Genomic DNA, 20,795 nt, shown 5'->3' with positions numbered 1-20,795 from the left:
AAAATTAGTAAAATTCGTTGACAGGTTAACTTTTTTCCACTTGAACAATCAAAAATGGGGATCATAGAAAGAAAGAGGAACAAAAAGAAGAGATCAAATCTGGATCCTGATTTAATTTTGTCTAATTTAACTGACACACAAATTGTAATTAAGAAGATAAGAATTCCCTTTCAAAAGTCAACTTCTGACGAGCTGAATAATTATTCTAAGTGTCATGCACTTTTAAATGACAAACTTAATTCTATTTTTCAAAGTAATGAGCATTGTAGAAAGCAGGCAGCAGATGAATTATTAAAAATATTGAAGTGTAATTCTGAAATTATTCACGAAAATATCGATAAGGTAATAAGTACTATTTCAACATGTTGGGTTGATAATGATTATCAAGTTAGGAAGTCTGCATATAAGATAACACTAGAGCTTTTTGGTGCTAACAACATTCGTTTTGTCTCTCCATTTTCAGATTTTTTATATATGCAAATTAAAAACACCCTTTCTCACATAAGAAGTGATATTAGACTTGATGGGTTGTCGTTTTTAAATGATTACCTATTTTTTAATTTTGGAAATTACAAAAAAAAGTTTATTAACTTAAAGTATATTCTAGACTGGTCTCCCTTGATTTGCAGAATTGCAACTACAGACTTAAGCAAAACACTGAATGGAATTTATATTATTGTTTCTATTACAAGAGAAATGGTTCATCAAATATTTTTAAGTACTGAGAATGATGAGTTATTTCTATACGTTGACTCATCAGATATAAAAAATGTTGCAACTCGATTATATAGTATTTTGTTTATGCTTTCATTTGAAATTATTTCAATGCGAGAACAAAAATATAAAGATAATATCTCCACCTCAATCTTGAATATGAATGGGAATAGAAAGGAAAAATATGAAAGATATGGTGTTAAAATAAAGAGGACATTAATTCCTAATATTCCTCAGGATGTTCCAAATGATTTAGATTCAATTCTCTCATTTCTAACCTCCTTAGTACTGAATGCACTATGTTATATTTCGAAATTTGATTTTTGTTCTTATTCATATCATCATAAACTCGTGAAGATTCTCAATTCATTCAGAAAATTACATAAAGAATTTGCAGAAGATCCCGTTTCTGAAGAGAAAAATTCAATATTTTTAATAGAACATTTATCTCTCATTAAACTATTCTCTCTACATATAACTTATATGTGTAATGAACAAAATATTGAAATTATAAATGATTTTATACATCTTTTTTATGGATTTATAAAAAATTATATTTATTCTGAAAACTATTTCAAAATAACTACATTTGAAGAGAGTCAATTAAATGTTTTCCACAGAGTCTTCTTATTGGAAATTGAAAAACTCGGCATTAACTTCAAAGAGATAGATTCAATTAAAAAATTTTTTACACCAGAGAAATATGTTTCTTTTGAGTTGTTAAATTCAATTTTAAATTTTCAAAAGATAATATTCAATTTGAGAAATTCGAATTCGAATAGTTTAGAGGTAAATAATCCATTTATTGAAGATATTGTCAAGATAAATAATTTATTGTGCAAACTATCTATTTTAATAGATATGTCACATAAAAAAATGGAAATAGGTGACATAATAACAATTTTAATAATTATTATATTTATAGGTGATGAAGAATGGATGGATATTAAAACTAAATTTAATATGTTTATGTTTAAAACTTTAATTGTTCTTCCTTTTATTTTTAATAAAATAGGTTATAGGCAAAAATACATCTTTGATGGTAAATTATCAGATTGGATTGTATTGGAAGAAATTATATTGTACATAAATTCACAACGCTTAAATATATTAGTGAAAAATGAACCAAATAAAAATGAAATTTTACTTGCGAAATTTTTAATATCTAAAATTCCAGAATTAATTTATCTATTATTTAATATCTCAATAAATGAAGAAAAAGAACCACCACTAAATATGATATGCAACTTGTTTACCATTATTTGTGATTATATAAATAATAACATGGCTTATGTTGCAGGAGACAAGATTCTTTCACTTAATGTTTGTAAGGGTCTAATGTCATTATTTATAGTGTCAAGAAAGTTTCAAAATAATGAGCACTACAGTATACTTTCTTACCTACCATTTAAAATTCAAAAGGCGATCATTTCTACAATTCCAAATTGGATAAATATTTCTAATAAATTTATTTCTTTGGTTTTGAGAGAGGTATTTTTTCTCCTAAAAAACAAAATGAAAATATCTTTTTCACTTTTTATTCTTAAAGTGTTATTAAGTGGAACAAGCGACCTTTTATTGCCTTTAGAAATGAAGATGGGTATTATATCTACAATCCTCAATAACTGTGACTGTAGCATTATCTTGAAGTTTCAGTTGCTTTCTGTGGTTTCTGAATCCTTAATCAATCTTTTTGAAACTTACTTCTGTTCATCTTATGAAAAGAAAGTATTATTTCACTTGTTTTTTAAGCATTGGTTCATACCACTTAATGAAAAAATTAAAATACTTGGTAACTCAATGAATTTCCGTGAAAACACCCTTATTTTTTTAGTTGTGATTATTTCAAAAATCAGTTTTTTACCTAAATGTTTATCAGCTAAAAATGACAAATTATTGGATGAAATAAATATTCCTGAAATTCTCAGTGATATTATCTGTGACTCAATTATCAAATTTCTTTATGTGGATTATCCTCTAAACAGTGAAGAAGTTGAAAATATTAATATTATTTATGATAAATTGATAGCTGACTATTTAAAATTTAACGAAGAACAAAATAGAAAAATACAAAATATATTGTCAATAAAGAAATTGAAAAAACCTATATACTTTATTATTCTTACACTTAAAACTTCACACTGCCTGTTCAATGAAAACGATTTTACTTGCTCCGAAACTTTTAACTTTAATTCGATTACTTCAATATTGAATTACATTTATGAAAGATATTTTATTAAAAGCAAAAAACTCACAGATAATGAGTATAATAACATTTCTATTTTTTTCCTAGTTTCTTTTTGGTGGTTAAGTCTATCAGATAATTTCACCTCCTATATCAAGGAAGAAAAAGGCGTTATTAAACTGCTAAAAGATTCTTTTAAAGAAAATAACAGAGAATATATGATAATATTAAATCATATAAGAGATAAGATTAAAACAGTTTGCTAAATGAATAGAAGATGATATTTATTTAGAGTATTACAATACTTAAATTTTATACATGTTATTAAAAAATTCAACTAGATTTAAATAAGAAATTTGTTCATTTTCTTCGTTTGTACTTTTTTCTTTTATAAATACATCTATTGAAGATATATAATATAGTTATATATTCCTATTTTAATTTAATATGGTTTTTTAGGTTTATAATTTTAGAATCCGTGGTGAAAACTGATTTCAAACTTGAAATGTTATTTGAATAACAATTTTATCATACAAAAATTGAAATTACCACTTAACTTTTTCGAAAAATAGGATTTAATACTTGAGACAATAACTAGGCATGTTAGCTTCTATTAAACTACAAAATAAAATGTACGTATGACACGAAATATTATTTTTAATGAAATATTAATTTAAAATGTTTAAAAAAAGTGAATAAAACAATTATAAAAAAATATATTAATAACAATAAATTAGAAAATCGATTTATTGCAGCAAAATTAACATTTATAAATTAAACTACAAAAAATCAAATACAAATATTTTTTACAAAAAATTTATTTCGTGAGTCTTTTAATACTCACAACTATGATTTATTTGCTCGTTTATATAGAAAGCAAACAATATTATTGTTGTTAAGTTTAAACAAGTTTTATTATAACAACACCTTTTTTTGTCAAGTGAAGATATTTTTACCATTTTATAACGTAAATTAAAATAATGAATAAAATATGGCATATTATATGAAAACATTATGCATTTTTTACATTAAAAATAAGTATCAGTTAAAGATATAGTTATGAATATACATTATTTATTATTTTTTAAATTAATAAAAAAATCGAAAATAAACTTCTGTTAGTAACACAAATAAGCTCTAAATTGTAAATATAGTTATGTTAAATTAGAAGAATAACAAATTATGAACTTGTTTAAATATATATATATATATATATATATATAATTTTTATAATGATAATGGAACTAAAAGTTATCAATATTTATATTGATTCAAAGCTAAACACTAATATTAAAAAATATAAATCGTTATAATGTTTATATTTAATTACTTTATTCCAATCTTGTTTATTGCAGCATTAGGAACAAATTCAATAATTTAACAATTAAATTTGACAAAAGCTCACAATAAAAAAATTTTAAAAAATGAATAATGTAAAATTTATGTTTATTTAAATGTTTAATGGTATTGTTTCTTCATTTATACTTATTTAAACAAGAAGATATGAATTTACTAATAATTATAGAACCTACTGAACTTAATGTATATTGAACGAATTTTATTACAATCACTTTTCCTTACTTATTTATATTATAAATAGTGATCTTACACTGAAATTTTAAAAAGAAAATAATATATTTATAACAGAAAAATTGAAATTAGTGAAGACTGGAAAAAAAAACTATTTAAAAAATGTAATTTTAAAAGGAACCGAATTTGAAATGATGGGAAAACAAAGTTATATGGATGTAACTTTTTGCTATTTCAGAAGATGACTTAAACTTGAAGTTAAGGGTGCTTATTCATTAAATAAACTTTCGAAAATATACAGTAATATTTAGTATGTGTGATCTGGAAAACAAGCCAAACGTACGAGCATTTCAAAAATAAGCCGTATGAGTGTCATTAGGGAAGGAAACCACCCAACGGAAATCTCAAACTTTTACTCAATCGTGATCCGGAGTTGATTGAAAAAGAAATCTAATAACAAGCTAAGACAAGAAAAATAAGTGAAATGAACGTGGTTGAGCTCGTAAAACAACTGTAAAAGCTCTTTTTAAAAAGATGACAGAAACATGTTATTAACGGATTATAAAAGAGATGTAAAACAATGTTAATTTCAACTGTAACCTCTATTTTATCTAATAAGAAAAAGAACTCAAAACAGAAAAGATGGTTTTCCATTAAATAACTACAATTCGTCTTTCTGGTAATTAGAACTCTCATTTTGAACACGTTTAGAAAAATTTGGTAATTTCTGTCCAGGTACATTGACGAACCTAGCATCACCTCCTGTTACTTTGTCCAATAAATCCTTTATAGTGTCTTTGTTTGCAATCTGTAAGTTTCCCTCGATATCTCTAGGTAAATGCGTAAATTTCAGTCTCTTGTTGGTACCTAGAACAACAGCAGATGGAAGAAGAATCCTTTGGCCATCATCATTAAACAATTTATCGTACTCCGGTTCACTTGAAATATCCATCCACATCCATCTGAAGTTAGCACCCCTACCCGATATATGGGGAGTAAAAAGATCCTGGAGATCCTCAAGCATTTCCTGTTCAATTGACGAGAGACCATTCCCATTTTTCAGATAAATCACACATAGTCCCTTGTGTTTGCCACATATATCATAATATGACAAACCTGTTAATTCTGGTATTCTCTGAATCAACCATGGTTTAGATGATTGATCACCAGAATCTTGATCTGAGAATCCACCACCCATGACAAAAGTTTCCGCATAGATGTTCAAAAACTCGAAAATTGGTAAAAACTTTATGTCACCTTTATATAATTCCAAAGGTCTCGAATTATCCTTATAAATTGTAATACGTGGGAATGTGTTTATTTTGTATTTTTTTGCAATGTCAATTGAAACTTTATTACTCTTGCAATTTGGAATGAAACCGAACAAAAGCTTTTTGTTGAATTCATTTGCAAGCGAGTGGATAATTGTAGGTGGACTTTCTTTTTCACTAAATATAAGTACTTTCGGGACTGAGATATGTGTTGTAAGGAAATCCTCAACTTTTACTAGCTTCTGATTATCTTCAGAGGGGATCCCGATCAATGAGACATTGTCCCTAGGAATATATTTTAACATTTGTTTTTTTAAACCTTCAAGGCTTTTTTCATGTGAAAACTCAAAGGAGGGAATTGGAAGTACTGGATATATTATTATTTTCCCAGTATTACCTATTTTATCACAAAATATTTTGAACCTTGTGCAATCAATCGCACAGATTTTTACCATACCCTTCAGTTCACGAGCTGCATCATTGTACCACCCTTTTAATTGTTTCGTATCTTCAACATTATCACTTGCATAGAAATAAACTGACGAAACATAATTTTTTCGATTTTTCGAGATTATTGCATCAAAGTTATTTTCTTTTAGTATTTGTATATCATATTGTAAGGGGTCTAGGATAAACTCGCATTTGAAGCAAAATAAATTAATCAAAAAGACCGAAACTAAGATATAAATATAAAGCATCTTGCAACTCCCATCAGGTACTCGTATAACAAGTGTTAGAGGATTCTTCTCCACCTTACCCTTACCCCCCATTAACGTTTCCTTATTTAAAATTGTCGTAAGGAATTAACCGCACAAGACGCATACTTGAAGCCTATAGTTTTCTATCTTAATTTCTTATCATATAATTTCTCGCACTACATTCACAAACATATAGTATTTGGGGTATTTATAGAGGATTCGATGCTTTTATTTGGTAATATTATTGATGAAATTACTTGCAATTCGTCCCTTATACTGACTTCATCGCCTAATACGGTCAAACCTTCAATACGGGTCCACTTACCAATTTTACAATTCCAACCAATTATTGAACCAAAGATATTTGAAAAATTACCAATTATTGTTTCGCCAAATATTGTGCAATCTTTAAGACGAACTCCGTCTCCAATCACACAATTTCTTCCAATTATAACATTGGGACCTATTTTGCAGCCGACCCCTATCGTTACTGTCTTGTGTATCATATTGTTCCCTTGTACTTCAAAAGTGTTCGATTTCGCTAGTAGTTTCAATTCATTGTTGTCAATTAGTTCCTTGAAGAGTCTGAGGTTTGTTTTAGAAAGCTCAGTTTCAAATCCCTTCTCCGAGTTGTTGGTATTTAAATTAAAAAATTCCAAAAAAAGACTTGATCCTATCAAGTAATCTCTGGGATTTCCTATATCTGCCCAAACGTGATTTTCATTGTAAAATCTGTGACAAAAAAGTTTTTTCTTTGACGCTATTAATGGGAATATCTCTCTTTCAATTGAAACAGGTACATCAGGCGCAATTAGATCAATTATTTTACTGGAAAGTATGTATATCCCTGCATTGATAAAGTCACCTATAAATTGCTTAGGTTTTTCAACAAATCTATCTACCAAATAAGTATTCTCACAATGTATTACTACACCGTATTTAGATGGGTCCAATACTCTTTTAACTAGAATAATGCCTTGGCACTCATCAACCATATTTTTTGAGTTGTACATATCAATCATTTCCACAAGTGGGAAGTCACAAATTATGTCAGAGTTACATACAAAAAAAGGTTCGTTTTCAGTTAGGAAATTCTTTGCTAGTCTAATAGGTCCTGCTGTCCCAAGTGGCTTTTCTTCAACACTTAGATGAATACTAACACCGTATTTTTTTTCCATTCGTTTTAAATAGGGGATTAATTCCTCAGCTTTGTAATTAAGTGCAATTATAATATCTGTTATTGATATACTTGAAAACTGAGCAATCTGGAACTCAATTATTGGCACATTGCAGAATTCCACAATAGACTTTGGTCTGGTAAGGGTGAGTGGACGAAGTCTAGAGCCGTATCCACCTGATAAGATTATTGCTTTCATTTTAAATTGAAATAGATATTCAAGAGTTTGAAATAAGTTACGAGTGGGTTGGCGGCGATAGTGAAACTCGGGTGAAAAATAAATTGAGGGTTAAAAATAATAAAAAAAGATTTATTTGGGAAATGTGTCTCTAACGATTGAAAATGCATCAATAGAACTAAAAGGACACGGCCTGCTAGTGACAACATCTTTTGAATTCATAATTTTGTTGTTTGTACTTCTATTTGGGTCAAGTGAATTGATATTCTGAAGTGTTGTATTTGTTTCGCCGAGACCAGGCACATGTTCTTCCAAAAAATCAATATTATTTGTGACTACCTCGTTAAAACTAGATAATGATGACAAATTGTCGGTATTAGAGTCGTACATCTTTTCAATGGTATGTTTAATGTTCTTAATATGGCTCGAACATGTATTGTCCATAATTGGTATTTTTATTTGCGTGTGATCCAGACTGTTGGTAAATGTATTTGATTTTTTGAAAGTAATTTGTCCTTCTGAGCCATAATCATTATTAAATTTACTATTTTTTTGCATAGTTAGAATATTTTGTCCTTTGTTACCTTCAATATTTTGTAAACAAGTTGTATTCATAGGTATTCCAATGTCAACTAGGTTATTTAAATGTGGTTGTTGATGAGTATTTTGAATACAGTTGCTCGAAGAGATGTCTTTAATTGATTCAATATCAAAGTTTACTGATTCCTTATGTTCTTTATATTTGTCAAGGTTAACTGAAGGTGGGGTCAAGTTTGAATGAATGTATAATTTAAATTCATACTTGTCCCTAATCCATTGTTCTACAACTGAATGTTGTTGATTACTCCAGTTTGGACGTTGGAATCCAGCGGGTAAATTGTGCTCGTAGTAACTATTAGATATGAAGTTACCAATTTTCATGCATCTGTCAATCCATTCGTCATTCCATGTATCAAGTGAGATACTTTTGACCTTTGAAATATGAACACCCAAGTGTCTATGAACTCCACTACAATCAATGCAAATGAGAATACCAAGATTTACGGATGCCCATCTAGGGGTCTTAGCTCCACAATCTGCACATATTTTGTTACCTTTTACAGAGCTTAAGAGTTCAGTGAGGTTCGCTTTTTTATTTTTTAAACCAATTTGCGTTTGAAATTTAAAAATATTCTGATTTTTCATTATATTATTAGTCATAGAGGTAAATGTGAAATTAGACTATCCTTTCATTAGAGTCGGACTTTTTGGTTTGTTCCTTTTTTCCCCTTGAAACAAAAAAAAAGAAAAAAAAAGATTAAAAGCGCGAGTAAAATATATTAAGAGAAATAAAGTATTACATAACATGTTTTAATAATAATTTAAATATTGTTAATATGTAGTTAGTGATCTTTTGTTAAGTAATTTAAATTAATTTTATATTATTGTATAATGGGTTCTAATATTCAAAATGAACCCTTACAGGAACAGAGAAACAGTTTCTTTGATAAATATTTCAAAATTTGTTAAACAGAACTATAGGATATATATTCTTGAAAACGAAGTTGATAATAATAAAACGATTTATTACAACACCTATAATAACATGATTATGAGTTTTAGTGATAGATTTTCACTTGAATGGAAAAAAATAGGCTTAATTGATCTTATTTATAAGGACAGCGACGAATTTATTAGTTGCCCAATTTGTATGGATACAGATATCTTGGTTCCTAAAATATCGAGTTGTGGGCATATTTTTTGTTGGCCATGTATTGTTAAGTATATTTACTTTAATATTGGGAACGAGGAAAGAGCTGAGAGGTTTAGATGCCCCGTTTGCTTTTCTTTAGTTTCAAATGAACTTGTATCAGTAAGGTACAATATTGTAAGAAATATAGATGTTGGATCTAAAATTAATTTGTGTCTGCTTTTTAGGGGTTTTTCAAGTTCAGTGGTTCATTATGATTGCTCCAAGATTATTTCAATGAAGAAAATGTTTTTTGATAAAAATGAGGTTGGAATACACTTTCAAAGAATTGGATTACTTTCCAACATAACAGATATATTACTTTGTGATCTTAAAATGCTATTAAGAAAAAAATTTGATAATACTACTGATTTTAATGAAGAATTATATTATATTGATGAGTGCATTTCTATTTTATACGAAAAAATTAAAATGCAGGGAATTAAAACTCCAAAAATTGATTATTTGTACGATAATATCTCGCCAATTTCTCAATATAACGAAAGTGAACTTTTAGAGGAGCTTGAGAGAAAGACAGAAACTAACTTTGAATATTTTAGATTTAAACATGGATTGGAGAGAATATTTTATTTTTACCAATGTTATGATGGACAATTGATTTTTCTGGAGCCATTCTATATTAAAGTTCTACAGTTTGAGTTTGGTGGAATTGACAAAATTCCGAGAGTATTATTTAACGTTGATGTCATATACACCATGGAGCTAGTTATAGATAAGTTCACTTTCAAACGTTTCAAATTTTTGTCTCATTTACCCATAGGATCTACTGTTAAAATTATAGGGATAGACATTATTCCACTCATTTCGACAGAAACTATATGTAAATTTGGAGATAAAATCGAAAAAAAAATATCAAGGTTTCTAAAATCCACAGATTATAACAATCACTCAGGTTATAAAAAAGAATTTGTGATCGGAAACCGAAAAAACAAGGAAATAAAACGGGTGTAGTACAAAATAATCATATTAATAGATACAGATATATTGATGTAAGAGATACCGAAGAAAAAAGCATTTACTAACATCAAAATCAACAAATTGGGAACGAAGCGCTGAAAAGAAATGAACTAGAAAAGTATTGGATTAAATAAGAGAATAATCTTCGTTATATAATTAATAAGATTAAATCTAACTTCCGTTAAACAATTATTTACAGACGAAATTGTTGGGAAGATACATTTCAAATCAGGACGTGAACTGAGAGGGATAGGAAGCCTCTACACACAAGATCGACGGAAAGACCGCCACTTTTTACCGATAAGAAAAGACCTGCGTAGACAGGGATTCGAACCCTGGAGTACATATGTACACCAGATCTTAAGTCTGGCCCCTTAGACCGACTCGGGCATCTACGCCTCATGGGAAACCGGGTACATTAAAGGCCATAGTTATACTCGTATATGAGATAGGGGAAACAATAAGTTTCTAATCTCTTTTTAAAATATTTTAATGTTTATTATTAATTAGTTTTGACATCACTTCAGTATTTTCCGTTTTTATAGTCTCTAGGCGTTTCTCTAAAATATTCCTTTCCTCATTGACCATTGACTGCAGGTGTTTAAATTGCATCAATTTGAGTTCTAATCTATTTATTGTGTTGTCAATTAGGTTAGGTAATAGATTTTTCATTTCATTCATTTCATATTCCGCAAGATCTTTTGCCCTCTTTGCCGCGTTTTCAAGGGCTATTGAACACACTTCTTGAACGGCTTTTTCACCCAAAAGTGCAGAACTCGGCCACATTGCGGAGGAAATCCTGGGAACCATTTGTGGAAGAAATCCAGTATTTCCTCTATCTGAAGTAGCATTACTCAAAATCTCTGTACCAAATTCTGTCTCGTTAATATTCCTACATGTTTTATAGCCTTCTATTTCCAATATTTTATCAAGAGCAGATTTAGCTGCAGATGCTGCCACCACTGGATTAACAACGGATGCAATAAGAGCGATTTGTGTCATTAGTGGGTTACTTACATCCATAAAAGGAAATGAAAGCTTAGTATGAGTCGAAGGATTCACATTTCTCATAAATGGCTCTTCAATTGGAAGTTGAATAAAGTATGCAACACATTCCTGTGGGGTTCTCTTGTTTCCAACATGATGTGATACGGAGTCCCAGTCGTCACCATAATACTCAATGCCCTCAATTAATCTTTGTACCTCCTCTTGGGACCATGTAGCAATGCCCAAAACTCCAGCTTTTAAAGAATGTTCAGGGCCATTTACAGACGAAATAACAGGGATGTCAACTTTGACAAAATGACCGGCATGTAGAATAGGTGGATAGCGTCCTTCTGAATAGCACCTGATACACCAGACACAACGGTCTAATACAGCAACAGATATTCCATTAACAATTCCCGCACGCAAAATATAGTAGGAATAAATGCACGGTTTGTTGCATGAAATACATTGTACAACCAACGTATTCGTAAATGGGTTATTTATTGTCGATTCATCTATTTTTGAGGTGAAAAAACAAGGATTTTTTTCTTTGAAACTTGCATTCAAGTCATCAAGTTTGTAGTCGCGGAGTTTTCTTACTCTCGGAGGTAGAGTTCTAATATCTGCCTGAAAATTTATTAGACCCCAAAATTCAAGATATGAATGTAGCCTCAATAAAAATGAGACATCTCCTGTAAATGGTATTCGTCTTCTGCATTCAGTAACTGATAAATATTGTCTAGGCATCTCTCTATACAATTTAATTATTTCATTTCTGATCATTTTGTACTCTGAAATTATTTCGCTTGACAAAACAGAATTGTTAATTTTATCAGCAACATTTGAACATCCATAAACACAGTTATTTCCAATTTTTTCATCAGATTTATTCCCAGCTACCTCATTCTTAAATACAGGAGACAATAAATCGAGTTCAATAGGATGTACAAGGTCCATATTAAACCAGTTTGAACATGAGGGAACAACTATGGGTATTTTTTTACTTATTTCCTCCATATTAACTTCTGAATCAACTTCATTAATTCCAACGTGCTCGTCTGAAAAATAAAGTCGTTTTATCGAATCTGGAATCGGTTTTATATCTTGTAAGTAACTTGAATTCAAATTAGGATCACTTGGGTAAAATGATCTCGTAGAAAACTTTTCCTTTGAGAGCAATAAAGAATGAGCAAATGTTCTCGGAGGTTGTTGTACAACATTTGGAGCAATTTGAATTGGTTGTGGTGGAATAAAAACTGGGGTATTACTTGATTGGGAGTGTATATTATAGGTAATTGGAGAAGGCATATGAGAATTAACTTCGTTTCTTTCTTCGAGATAAATATGTGCAGCTTTACTTTCTTCAACTAACCTAACAACATCTGCAGAAATAGATTCATTCGGGACAATATTATCATTGTTCTTAGCAATTCCCTTAATTGAATCCAGTTGGTTTGAATCTTGTTTGTCAAATTTACTTTTATTATTTTTATCTACTAGTTTTCTTGCCTCTAATTCGATATTGTCAACATACTCTAATATTTCATGACTTTCAATTGATGCCTCAGACATAACTTCAACTGCATCTTCTCTTTTGTCATAATTATCACCAACTTTTATACTTAAAACTTCAGCTTGATCAACTCTTAAAAGAGAAGGGGGGTTGCATTCTAGTAAAAGTACAGCTCTTGAATCTTCAATAATAGCATCTGGATTCCTATTACTAAATGAAACACTTCCTTTTCTTTTCTTATTCCTAATGTTTTCATCATCATCTCTTCCCTCTGCCTTAATACGAATTCGCAATTTTTGTCCTAAAGGGGACCCCGATTCAACCATAATAGAAAACCTTTATTCTTAGAAATATATGAATATTATCTAATTATTAATCTATATATAGATTTATGTATTACAACAAATAAATCACCTACTTTCCTTAAGGAAAGAAGTGGAGATAACTCTTAGTTTTGATTCCAAATACAAGTTATTTAAGTGTATCAACTTATAGCGGTGTTTAGGTCGAATAAATGTGGCTAGCAGGCGGCTTGCTAATTAAATGCTTTTGATTAATTTAGTACCCCTTAGATTCTTGGATAGTAAGCTCCATTATATGCTTTCTTAATCCACATCTTAATAAGCATCTACATTGTGGAATTACTTGATATAACAAGTCTCCAATAGTAGATATAAATGTTGCTAAAAACAACTTTTTTGAGTCATTTGTTGAATGTAACCAAGAGACAGGAACTGTGATGATTAAAAATAAACTATTTTGTTCGCTGTTTGGAGTAGCAAGTATTTCTATCTCGTTGATATTTTTTGGAATATATTTTGAGAAGAAAAAATGTATCTTTTCTCCTTCCTTTTTTTTGAGATTGTATTCGAATTGATTGACTGCCATAGAGAGTTCCTTAAGAAAGTTGTTAGTTAAAATTCCCTTTTCAATAAGTGGATTAGATAATTCCATTGCAATCAGGATATTTGAATTCTCACTAGATTTATTTGGGTAGTATGTATGTAGCTTTTTACCAGAAAATTCAGATGTTTCGAAAAATGTGTAGCTATCGACTTTGTGAGGATTCCTTTCGGACACCTGCTTGTTGTTCCAGAAATAGGAAATGTATCTTATTGTATTTAATGTATTTGAACAGTATAATAGGATTCTAATTGCAGATGTGAGCATTTCAAATGCAAAGAAAGCTGAAGTCCTCATAACTCTTGGGTATCTGTCATATATTTTTGAGATAAGCTCTGCCGGAACACAAATTTTGATGTGATCGCAATTATTTCTTTGGCTCTCAAGTAAATTTATATCCATATTTATGATGTCTTTGTAGTATTGAACAAGTTGAAATCCATCATTCCAAAACTTACTGATGTTTTCGTGGTAAACCTCTATAATTAAAGTGGCCCTCTCATGATTGGATAGTATATTAGTTCCATTAATGTTTGTGTTGGGATTACTTAAGTTATTTATAATGCAATTTAATTCTATTTCATCTAAGGATTCAAATTTATTTGGAAAATATATTTTATAATAGAAGCCATCGAGATCAGGTATAGTTTCACAACTGTCACCAATTAAATTTGATAAAAGGGTAAGCGAGGATTGATCTAAAGGCACACAACCAGATAACTGAAGAATTCTATTTCTTATTATTGGATGCCCAAATCTAGTGACTATTTCTTCCGAATTTTGCATCTTTTAAATGACAAAGAATGAAAATAGGGGTTCAAGCTAGTGGCGGGGCCTTAGTTTTAAGTAAATTACAATGATGAACAAGTATGATATAGAATTCATTAACATATTACGACAGTATCTAAATACTGAAGAGTCTTTGAAATTAGGAAATTTAACAACATACACACAAGATTACAAAAGTTCTTTAATTACAAAAAAAAACAATGGGACATACCCAAATAGAGGTATTAAAGAAAAAGGAGAGAATATAAGAGCAAAGAGTTACATATTACAATTGATTGCGTCAGATTACCCTATAAATCTTCTCTCTGAATATTCATTGCTTAATATCGAATCAAGAAATTTGAAAGATATTATACGTAAAGAGTCACTTGAAAACTCGAGCAAGATAATAAATAAGAATAAAGAAATTATTTCGCAAATAAAACACAACTTTTATGATTTTGAAAAAACTTCTAAAAGTTCGCCTCTGTGCATTTTATCAAATGTTTTTGGAAGCGTTAAGCTTAATAAGGAATTTGTTGCGAAAAAATTAATAATTTATAAAGGATTGATTCAATTGAAGAAAACAATTCCTAAACTTGCGGGGCTAACTGAATTACCTGATTTAGTCGAATCCCTCATTCAATCTAACATGGTAGATGATGCCTTAAACGCATTAGAATATGGGAGATCAACCATAAAGTTGTTAGAAGCCTCGATATTTTCAGTAACTGGAACCTCATCTGTGAACTCGGGGAGTAACATTGCTAATACAATTATAAAAAAAATTAAATTAAATTTTGAAATAAAAATTTCTAAATTATACAAGGTACTAAAGAATAAATTAAATTCCAGTAGACTTTCACTTATAAATGCCATCGAGACTATTGGACAGTTGAGGAGGTTGATTTATTTGGGTGAACACAGTAATCTATTCAATACGGATATTTTATACAAGCAACTTCAAAATAACAAAAATGGATTATATACAGAATATATTTTGGGTGGATTATTTTTGGATGCTAGAACTGAGTTCATCGACTATCAATATATTTGTAAGTCCATAAATTTAATGAATGTGAACAATTCTGCATCACTCGACTCGGCACTTGCCCTTTTCAGTTCAACATTAATATTAACATTATCAACCTATGGTTCAATTTTTTCAAACTGCCACAACAATTCAATGCTTTCAACTTATTGGATAAATTGTTATATTAATTGGTTTATTCAAATTTGTAAAAAGTCGCTAACACTGCTACGTTATGAAACATATAAACATTCCATTTGCAAACAAACTAATTCTAGTCAACCTTACAAACTCGCTACAAAGACCGTTTATATCGCACTTTTTAGTTTAAAATCAATACCATTTACAGCATATTCATGCCACCGATTATATATGGATATTATGAATACCTTTTCATTTTCAAGATCTATTCAACTGGCAATTCTACCTCTTTTTGAGAGTTACATGGTTGAATATTACAGAAAATTGCTTGAGTATTCCTTGGAAATATTTGCTTATGAATCTAGAGAATATGCCAAAAACTTTAAATATAATTCTGAAAGTGAGAACATTAAGCCTTTTGAAATATTACGTAATGAATATATCAATGCGATAAATGAATTGAGGTTGTGTCCTTTTTTATCAATTTCTGCATTTATCATTGACCTCACTATTGTTTTTCTTGATTTTATATTTATTGAGACTGGAGAAATGGTCAAAAAAATCAGTAACAATAGAACAAACGACGTTCAGGATGATTTTCCATTGTGCAATAATAATAATAATAGTATGAATAATTCCTTTACGAAGAGTGCTATGAACTCTTATGAAAATTTTCATAATTTTGTAGTTTCTCTTGTTACAGCTATATATAATGTAGAGAAACAAGTATTCAAACGTAAAAAGCTTACTCAACAATTTAAAATTCATTAAATTATATATCTATATATCCCAAACACCATTTAAGCCCTTTTTCCATTCATTCGTATTTTCATTCAATACAATAATCATTTTATTTATGAATTCAATTGTAGACTGATCCTGAGATAATTTTTTAAGTATATTTAACCAACTCAGTGTATGACTTGTGAACAAGTCAACTCCATCCGAATAATCAATTGGATATTTTGTGGAGCGTTTTGTATTGGAATAATTTACAAATGATTTTTCAAGTTCTCCTTCCCAGTATTTTTGTTTGAGCCACCTTCTTACCCAAGCGATTGAATATTTACTTGTAAAAATTGTTTGACCATATATTACTTAATTAGTTAGTGGCAGCGTTCATAATTGTATATATCAACTTACTTAGGTTAAATATTGCTACTTGACGTGTTATTTTTATGTTATCCATATAAATGGCAATTATTGAATTTGCAATTTGTGGAAAATATACATCTTTTGTCTTTACGTTTTCGTTAATGCTATTTTGAATATCATTGGAAATTTTAGTATTTAAGGACAATAAAATATGTATTATCAATATTTTACATTCCTAAAAATTGTGAATTATTTTAGTATAAAATGTTTTATTCACTTACCTCAAACGAATCAAATAAATTGGAGAATCTTGGTAATTCCAAAATGTTGATAAATGATTTGCAAATATCATTCTCTATGGTTGCAATCTCATTTGCATATAGTGAAAGTGGCGAGTTTATGAATGTAAGAACCTCTGATGATATTCCAGGTCTACAAAGTGGAGATATCATAAAACAAATAATAAATACTACAATGATATCCTTTCTTAATAATATATCTTTTATAAAAGGTGTAGAGTTTTTTATGAATGTTCTGAGAACAATGTTACAATGTAAAACTAAATATGGACTGAAAAAAGGAAGATGATTGTTGGAGTCATTTCCGTATGTACTTAAGATAAAGTTCCACAACTCCATCAATGATTCTATTGTTTTATACTCGAAGTTATTTGGACAAATTAATTTGAATATATCTGAAATAATGCACGCTATTTTATTGGTCACTTCATCTATTGATTTAATATCAATTTGTGGCAAATAAATCTCATTATGATTTATAATAATATCTTTATTGTTCTGTATATCAGTTTTAAATTTGACTTTGTTTCGATTTTTCTCTAAATTAGATATTATGTAACAACTATATGTTGGTATTAAATGGAACAAATATATTCTTTTGAGAATATCTAATGGTACGCCCCTTTTGTATAACCTAAAATAATTGTTTGAGGATCTTTCTATTTTAAATGTGTTTGTTATTGACAAGCTAATCGGCTCAGAAAAAAGTATGCACCTGGCAAGATAGTTATTTTTAGATTCATCATTAATGTAAGATCTCATCAGCATTTCATAAATCATTTTTTCTGGTAAGTTGAAGCTTTTTTTCAATTCCACTGATTTATAAGGGTTGTCTTTTATAATTGCTCTGATTTTATAATTATAAAATGATTTCATTAGGAACGAATTTATTTGTTTCATAAATGTTATACTATCACAATCTGTATTGTTTTCTTTAATTATTTGTATATTGTTAATTAAAATATGCCCACCATTGTCATATTCTACTTTATCACTTCCTAATATGAATTCAAACCAATATATATAAATTGTTTGTTTAATTTTATTGATTCGTGACATCCGATGCATTTCTTTATTTAAACAATATAAAAAAGACTTTTCTGCTAATATAACATATATTCCTGGATTCGCTTTGAAAATGAATTTCAGCATTTCATAGATATTATCAAATATGATCTCTGACATATTGCTTAATACTATTTTAATAGTCTTTTGTAAATTATTTTTATTAGCAAGTACAATTAATAGAAATTCTTGTTTTTGTATTTTAACTTCATCAATCTCATTATTTTTGTTAGTATTGTGTATGCTTTGTATTCCTCGTATCTCTGCAATGATGTGGTTTCCATCATTATAAAAAGTATATAAAACAGAAGATGAATTAATCAATTTTTCTAGAAGATTATTTTTTATAATTTCAATTTCGATTCTTTTATCTGTTATTTCTTTTAAATCGATAGTTGAAATGTAATTTTTTATTATATTCATTAATTTAATTATATTAACATCTCTTCTTTGAAGTATAACAGATTTACTTCTATCAATACTTATCCTAATTTGCAATTTCATTTCTTTCATTTCAATAAAAACATTTTTTGTTTCACTATTGACTATATTTAATGAAAATATTAATGTTGTTACAATTAAATATGATTGAATAATGTCAATAAAATCAAGTTCAACCATCTTTTCTGGTAATATTCTCGGAGAAAGTTTAAAGTTTACAGTTGGATATTTTTGAGGTAATGTCATCATCATAATCTTTATTAACAAGTCAAAATTCATATGTGGATAATTTAAATTTATTTTTTTCCCATAAAATTCGTTTCTATTGCAAATCGAGTTTAAAAATACAAATAAAAAGGTTAATTCCCATAGTGAGTGAATATTATACCTTAATATAGTGTCAATTTGTCCACAAATCAATTCAATCTCAAAAAATGTTTTATGTTTTATCTCGTGCTTGAAATATGGATTTAACATTTCAATGTTTTTAGAAAATATAAAGCAAATATCATTATAATAAATAAACAGGACGAGGTTGAATATTTCAGTCGAGTACCTAAGATCTTTATTGTATTTGTTTTGGTAGTATTTATATCTTTGTTTTACAATAGAACCATATGTTTTAAATATCACTTTTCTTTTTTCTCTTTCAACTAATATTAGGGGAACAAATATCAATACAGCGAAGAAGGTTGTGGTAAGAAGAATAAAAAATGAGAAAAGCTTCATTTTTTTAATGTTAACATCTGCCTTCAGTTTTGAGTTTCTTTGAATTTCATTCATACCTATGGTAAATACCTTAATATTATTTAATATTTGAGATGTTGGGATATAAATTGTTCTCATTCCCGTGTATATAGAAATTTTATCCATTTTTTCATCAAAAGAGTTTGATTTTTTGTTACTAATATGAGAATCATTGTAATTATTTATATTACTATAACTAAAACTATAATAAGAATTATTTGATTTATTTCTTGCATGTCCCATTTCCATGCCTATGAATGAATCACGCCCAGATAATATGTGGCTGTAGCTATTGTAATTATTCCCTTCGTTAATGAAAGATACTTTATTTTTTTCTTTGATTTCTTTAAGTTGAATTTTATCAAAGCTCAGTGGATACATTTCTCTCTTGTTGAGCGTATTACGCTTTAACTTTGTATCCTCCAAACTATTCACTTCACGTATATATTCTTGATTCATATCAATTGTATGATTTGAAATTTCCATTTTTGTTAGTGCAGCAGCACTTTTAACATTAAATAGTGGTGCTTGATAATATGAGTTGTTCAAAACTACGCCTGTTACAGTTGGGCCACCTTCTAAATCTAATGCCAGAAAATTCTTACAGATTGAAGACTCTGGTCCAAATGTCAGATTATCTGTTAAATCGCCAATGTTATTAGTATAATTTATCATTTTTTGATGAATCGACCATAGCTGTTTCTTTGAATCAATTATTGGCTGTTTAAGAAAGATTGATTCTTGTGCTAAAGTATGAGGTAAAATATCATTAAGGCATTTATCAATATCGTTTATTACACCGCTAAAATTAGATGATTGTTTAAAGAAATAGTAAATTTTTTTCTTTTTATAAAATAGTGTATTCATAAACCCAAATATAAGATTTAAGTTAAACATATTTAAGCAGAATGAAAATGGGAATGATGTAATTATACTTTCAAGTTCATAGATATAATTAAACATTTCTTTTTCAACCTTCGGATTTGAAACCACATTGCAACTGTGAAATTGCAATAAACCATCATTTAACCCAATGTAATATGACCTTGTTCTTTCAAGTATACTATTAAATAGAATATTATAATTAAACCAAAGACTTTTTAACTCTACACTTATTAATAAATTTAGGATGGAGGTAAATATCAACAGAAATAAAATTACTATAAAAATAAATATTGAATTCTTTTTAAAAATTTTATCTAATTTTAATATTTCATTTTTTTTAAGAAAAACATTCATTTTAGTAATCATTTAATTAAAAAAAAAAAATTAAAGTATCATCTATTTATGTTATCAAAATATTAGTGTGGGAAAGGCATTTTTGCCACACAAAGATAATCAATATC

At 28.6% G+C, this 20,795-nt stretch overlaps 9 protein-coding genes across 9 annotated transcripts; 3 read left to right on the top strand and 6 right to left on the bottom strand.

Moving 5' to 3' along the window:
- Positions 1-54: 54 nt before the first annotated feature.
- FG386_002523 (uncharacterized protein) lies at positions 55-3,165 on the top strand (the record flags this gene model as incomplete). The annotated part of the gene is made up of 1 exon (XM_067341885.1): positions 55-3,165. One exon carries the CDS (start codon positions 55-57, stop codon positions 3,163-3,165), a length of 3,111 nt encoding a protein of 1,036 aa, XP_067197993.1.
- A 1,925-nt stretch (positions 3,166-5,090) lies between these two features.
- Positions 5,091-6,470, bottom strand: FG386_002522 (uncharacterized protein; the record flags this gene model as incomplete). The annotated part of the gene is made up of 1 exon (XM_067341884.1): positions 5,091-6,470. One exon carries the CDS (start codon positions 6,468-6,470, stop codon positions 5,091-5,093), a length of 1,380 nt encoding a protein of 459 aa, XP_067197992.1.
- Positions 6,471-6,580: 110 nt separating this feature from the next.
- FG386_002521 (GDP-mannose pyrophosphorylase) lies at positions 6,581-7,774 on the bottom strand (the record flags this gene model as incomplete). The annotated part of the gene is made up of 1 exon (XM_067341883.1): positions 6,581-7,774. One exon carries the CDS (start codon positions 7,772-7,774, stop codon positions 6,581-6,583), a length of 1,194 nt encoding a protein of 397 aa, XP_067197991.1.
- A 111-nt stretch (positions 7,775-7,885) lies between these two features.
- FG386_002520 (homeobox-containing protein) lies at positions 7,886-8,953 on the bottom strand (the record flags this gene model as incomplete). Its single annotated transcript, XM_067341882.1, has 1 exon — positions 7,886-8,953. One exon carries the CDS (start codon positions 8,951-8,953, stop codon positions 7,886-7,888), a length of 1,068 nt encoding a protein of 355 aa, XP_067197990.1.
- Positions 8,954-9,203: 250 nt separating this feature from the next.
- Positions 9,204-10,454, top strand: FG386_002518 (ring domain; the record flags this gene model as incomplete). The annotated part of the gene is made up of 1 exon (XM_067341880.1): positions 9,204-10,454. One exon carries the CDS (start codon positions 9,204-9,206, stop codon positions 10,452-10,454), a length of 1,251 nt encoding a protein of 416 aa, XP_067197988.1.
- Positions 10,455-10,949: 495 nt separating this feature from the next.
- Positions 10,950-13,286, bottom strand: FG386_002517 (erythrocyte membrane protein PFEMP3; the record flags this gene model as incomplete). Its single annotated transcript, XM_067341879.1, has 1 exon — positions 10,950-13,286. One exon carries the CDS (start codon positions 13,284-13,286, stop codon positions 10,950-10,952), a length of 2,337 nt encoding a protein of 778 aa, XP_067197987.1.
- A 232-nt stretch (positions 13,287-13,518) lies between these two features.
- On the bottom strand, positions 13,519-14,649 carry FG386_002516 (uncharacterized protein; the record flags this gene model as incomplete). The annotated part of the gene is made up of 1 exon (XM_067341878.1): positions 13,519-14,649. One exon carries the CDS (start codon positions 14,647-14,649, stop codon positions 13,519-13,521), a length of 1,131 nt encoding a protein of 376 aa, XP_067197986.1.
- A 70-nt stretch (positions 14,650-14,719) lies between these two features.
- FG386_002515 (uncharacterized protein) lies at positions 14,720-16,460 on the top strand (the record flags this gene model as incomplete). The annotated part of the gene is made up of 2 exons (XM_067341877.1): positions 14,720-16,427; positions 16,453-16,460. The coding sequence occupies 2 exons, from the start codon at positions 14,720-14,722 to the stop codon at positions 16,458-16,460; spliced, it is 1,716 nt and encodes a 571-aa protein (XP_067197985.1).
- A 706-nt stretch (positions 16,461-17,166) lies between these two features.
- Positions 17,167-20,700, bottom strand: FG386_002514 (uncharacterized protein; the record flags this gene model as incomplete). The annotated part of the gene is made up of 1 exon (XM_067341876.1): positions 17,167-20,700. One exon carries the CDS (start codon positions 20,698-20,700, stop codon positions 17,167-17,169), a length of 3,534 nt encoding a protein of 1,177 aa, XP_067197984.1.
- Positions 20,701-20,795: the final 95 nt, after the last annotated feature.

Source organism: Cryptosporidium ryanae (assembly GCF_009792415.1).
Source record: "Cryptosporidium ryanae isolate 45019 chromosome Unknown contig_43, whole genome shotgun sequence".
NCBI classification, from domain to species: Eukaryota; Apicomplexa; class Conoidasida; order Eucoccidiorida; family Cryptosporidiidae; genus Cryptosporidium; species Cryptosporidium ryanae.
The sequence above is the reverse complement of the archived record's forward strand: the minus strand, read 5'-3'. Positions and strand labels throughout refer to the sequence as shown.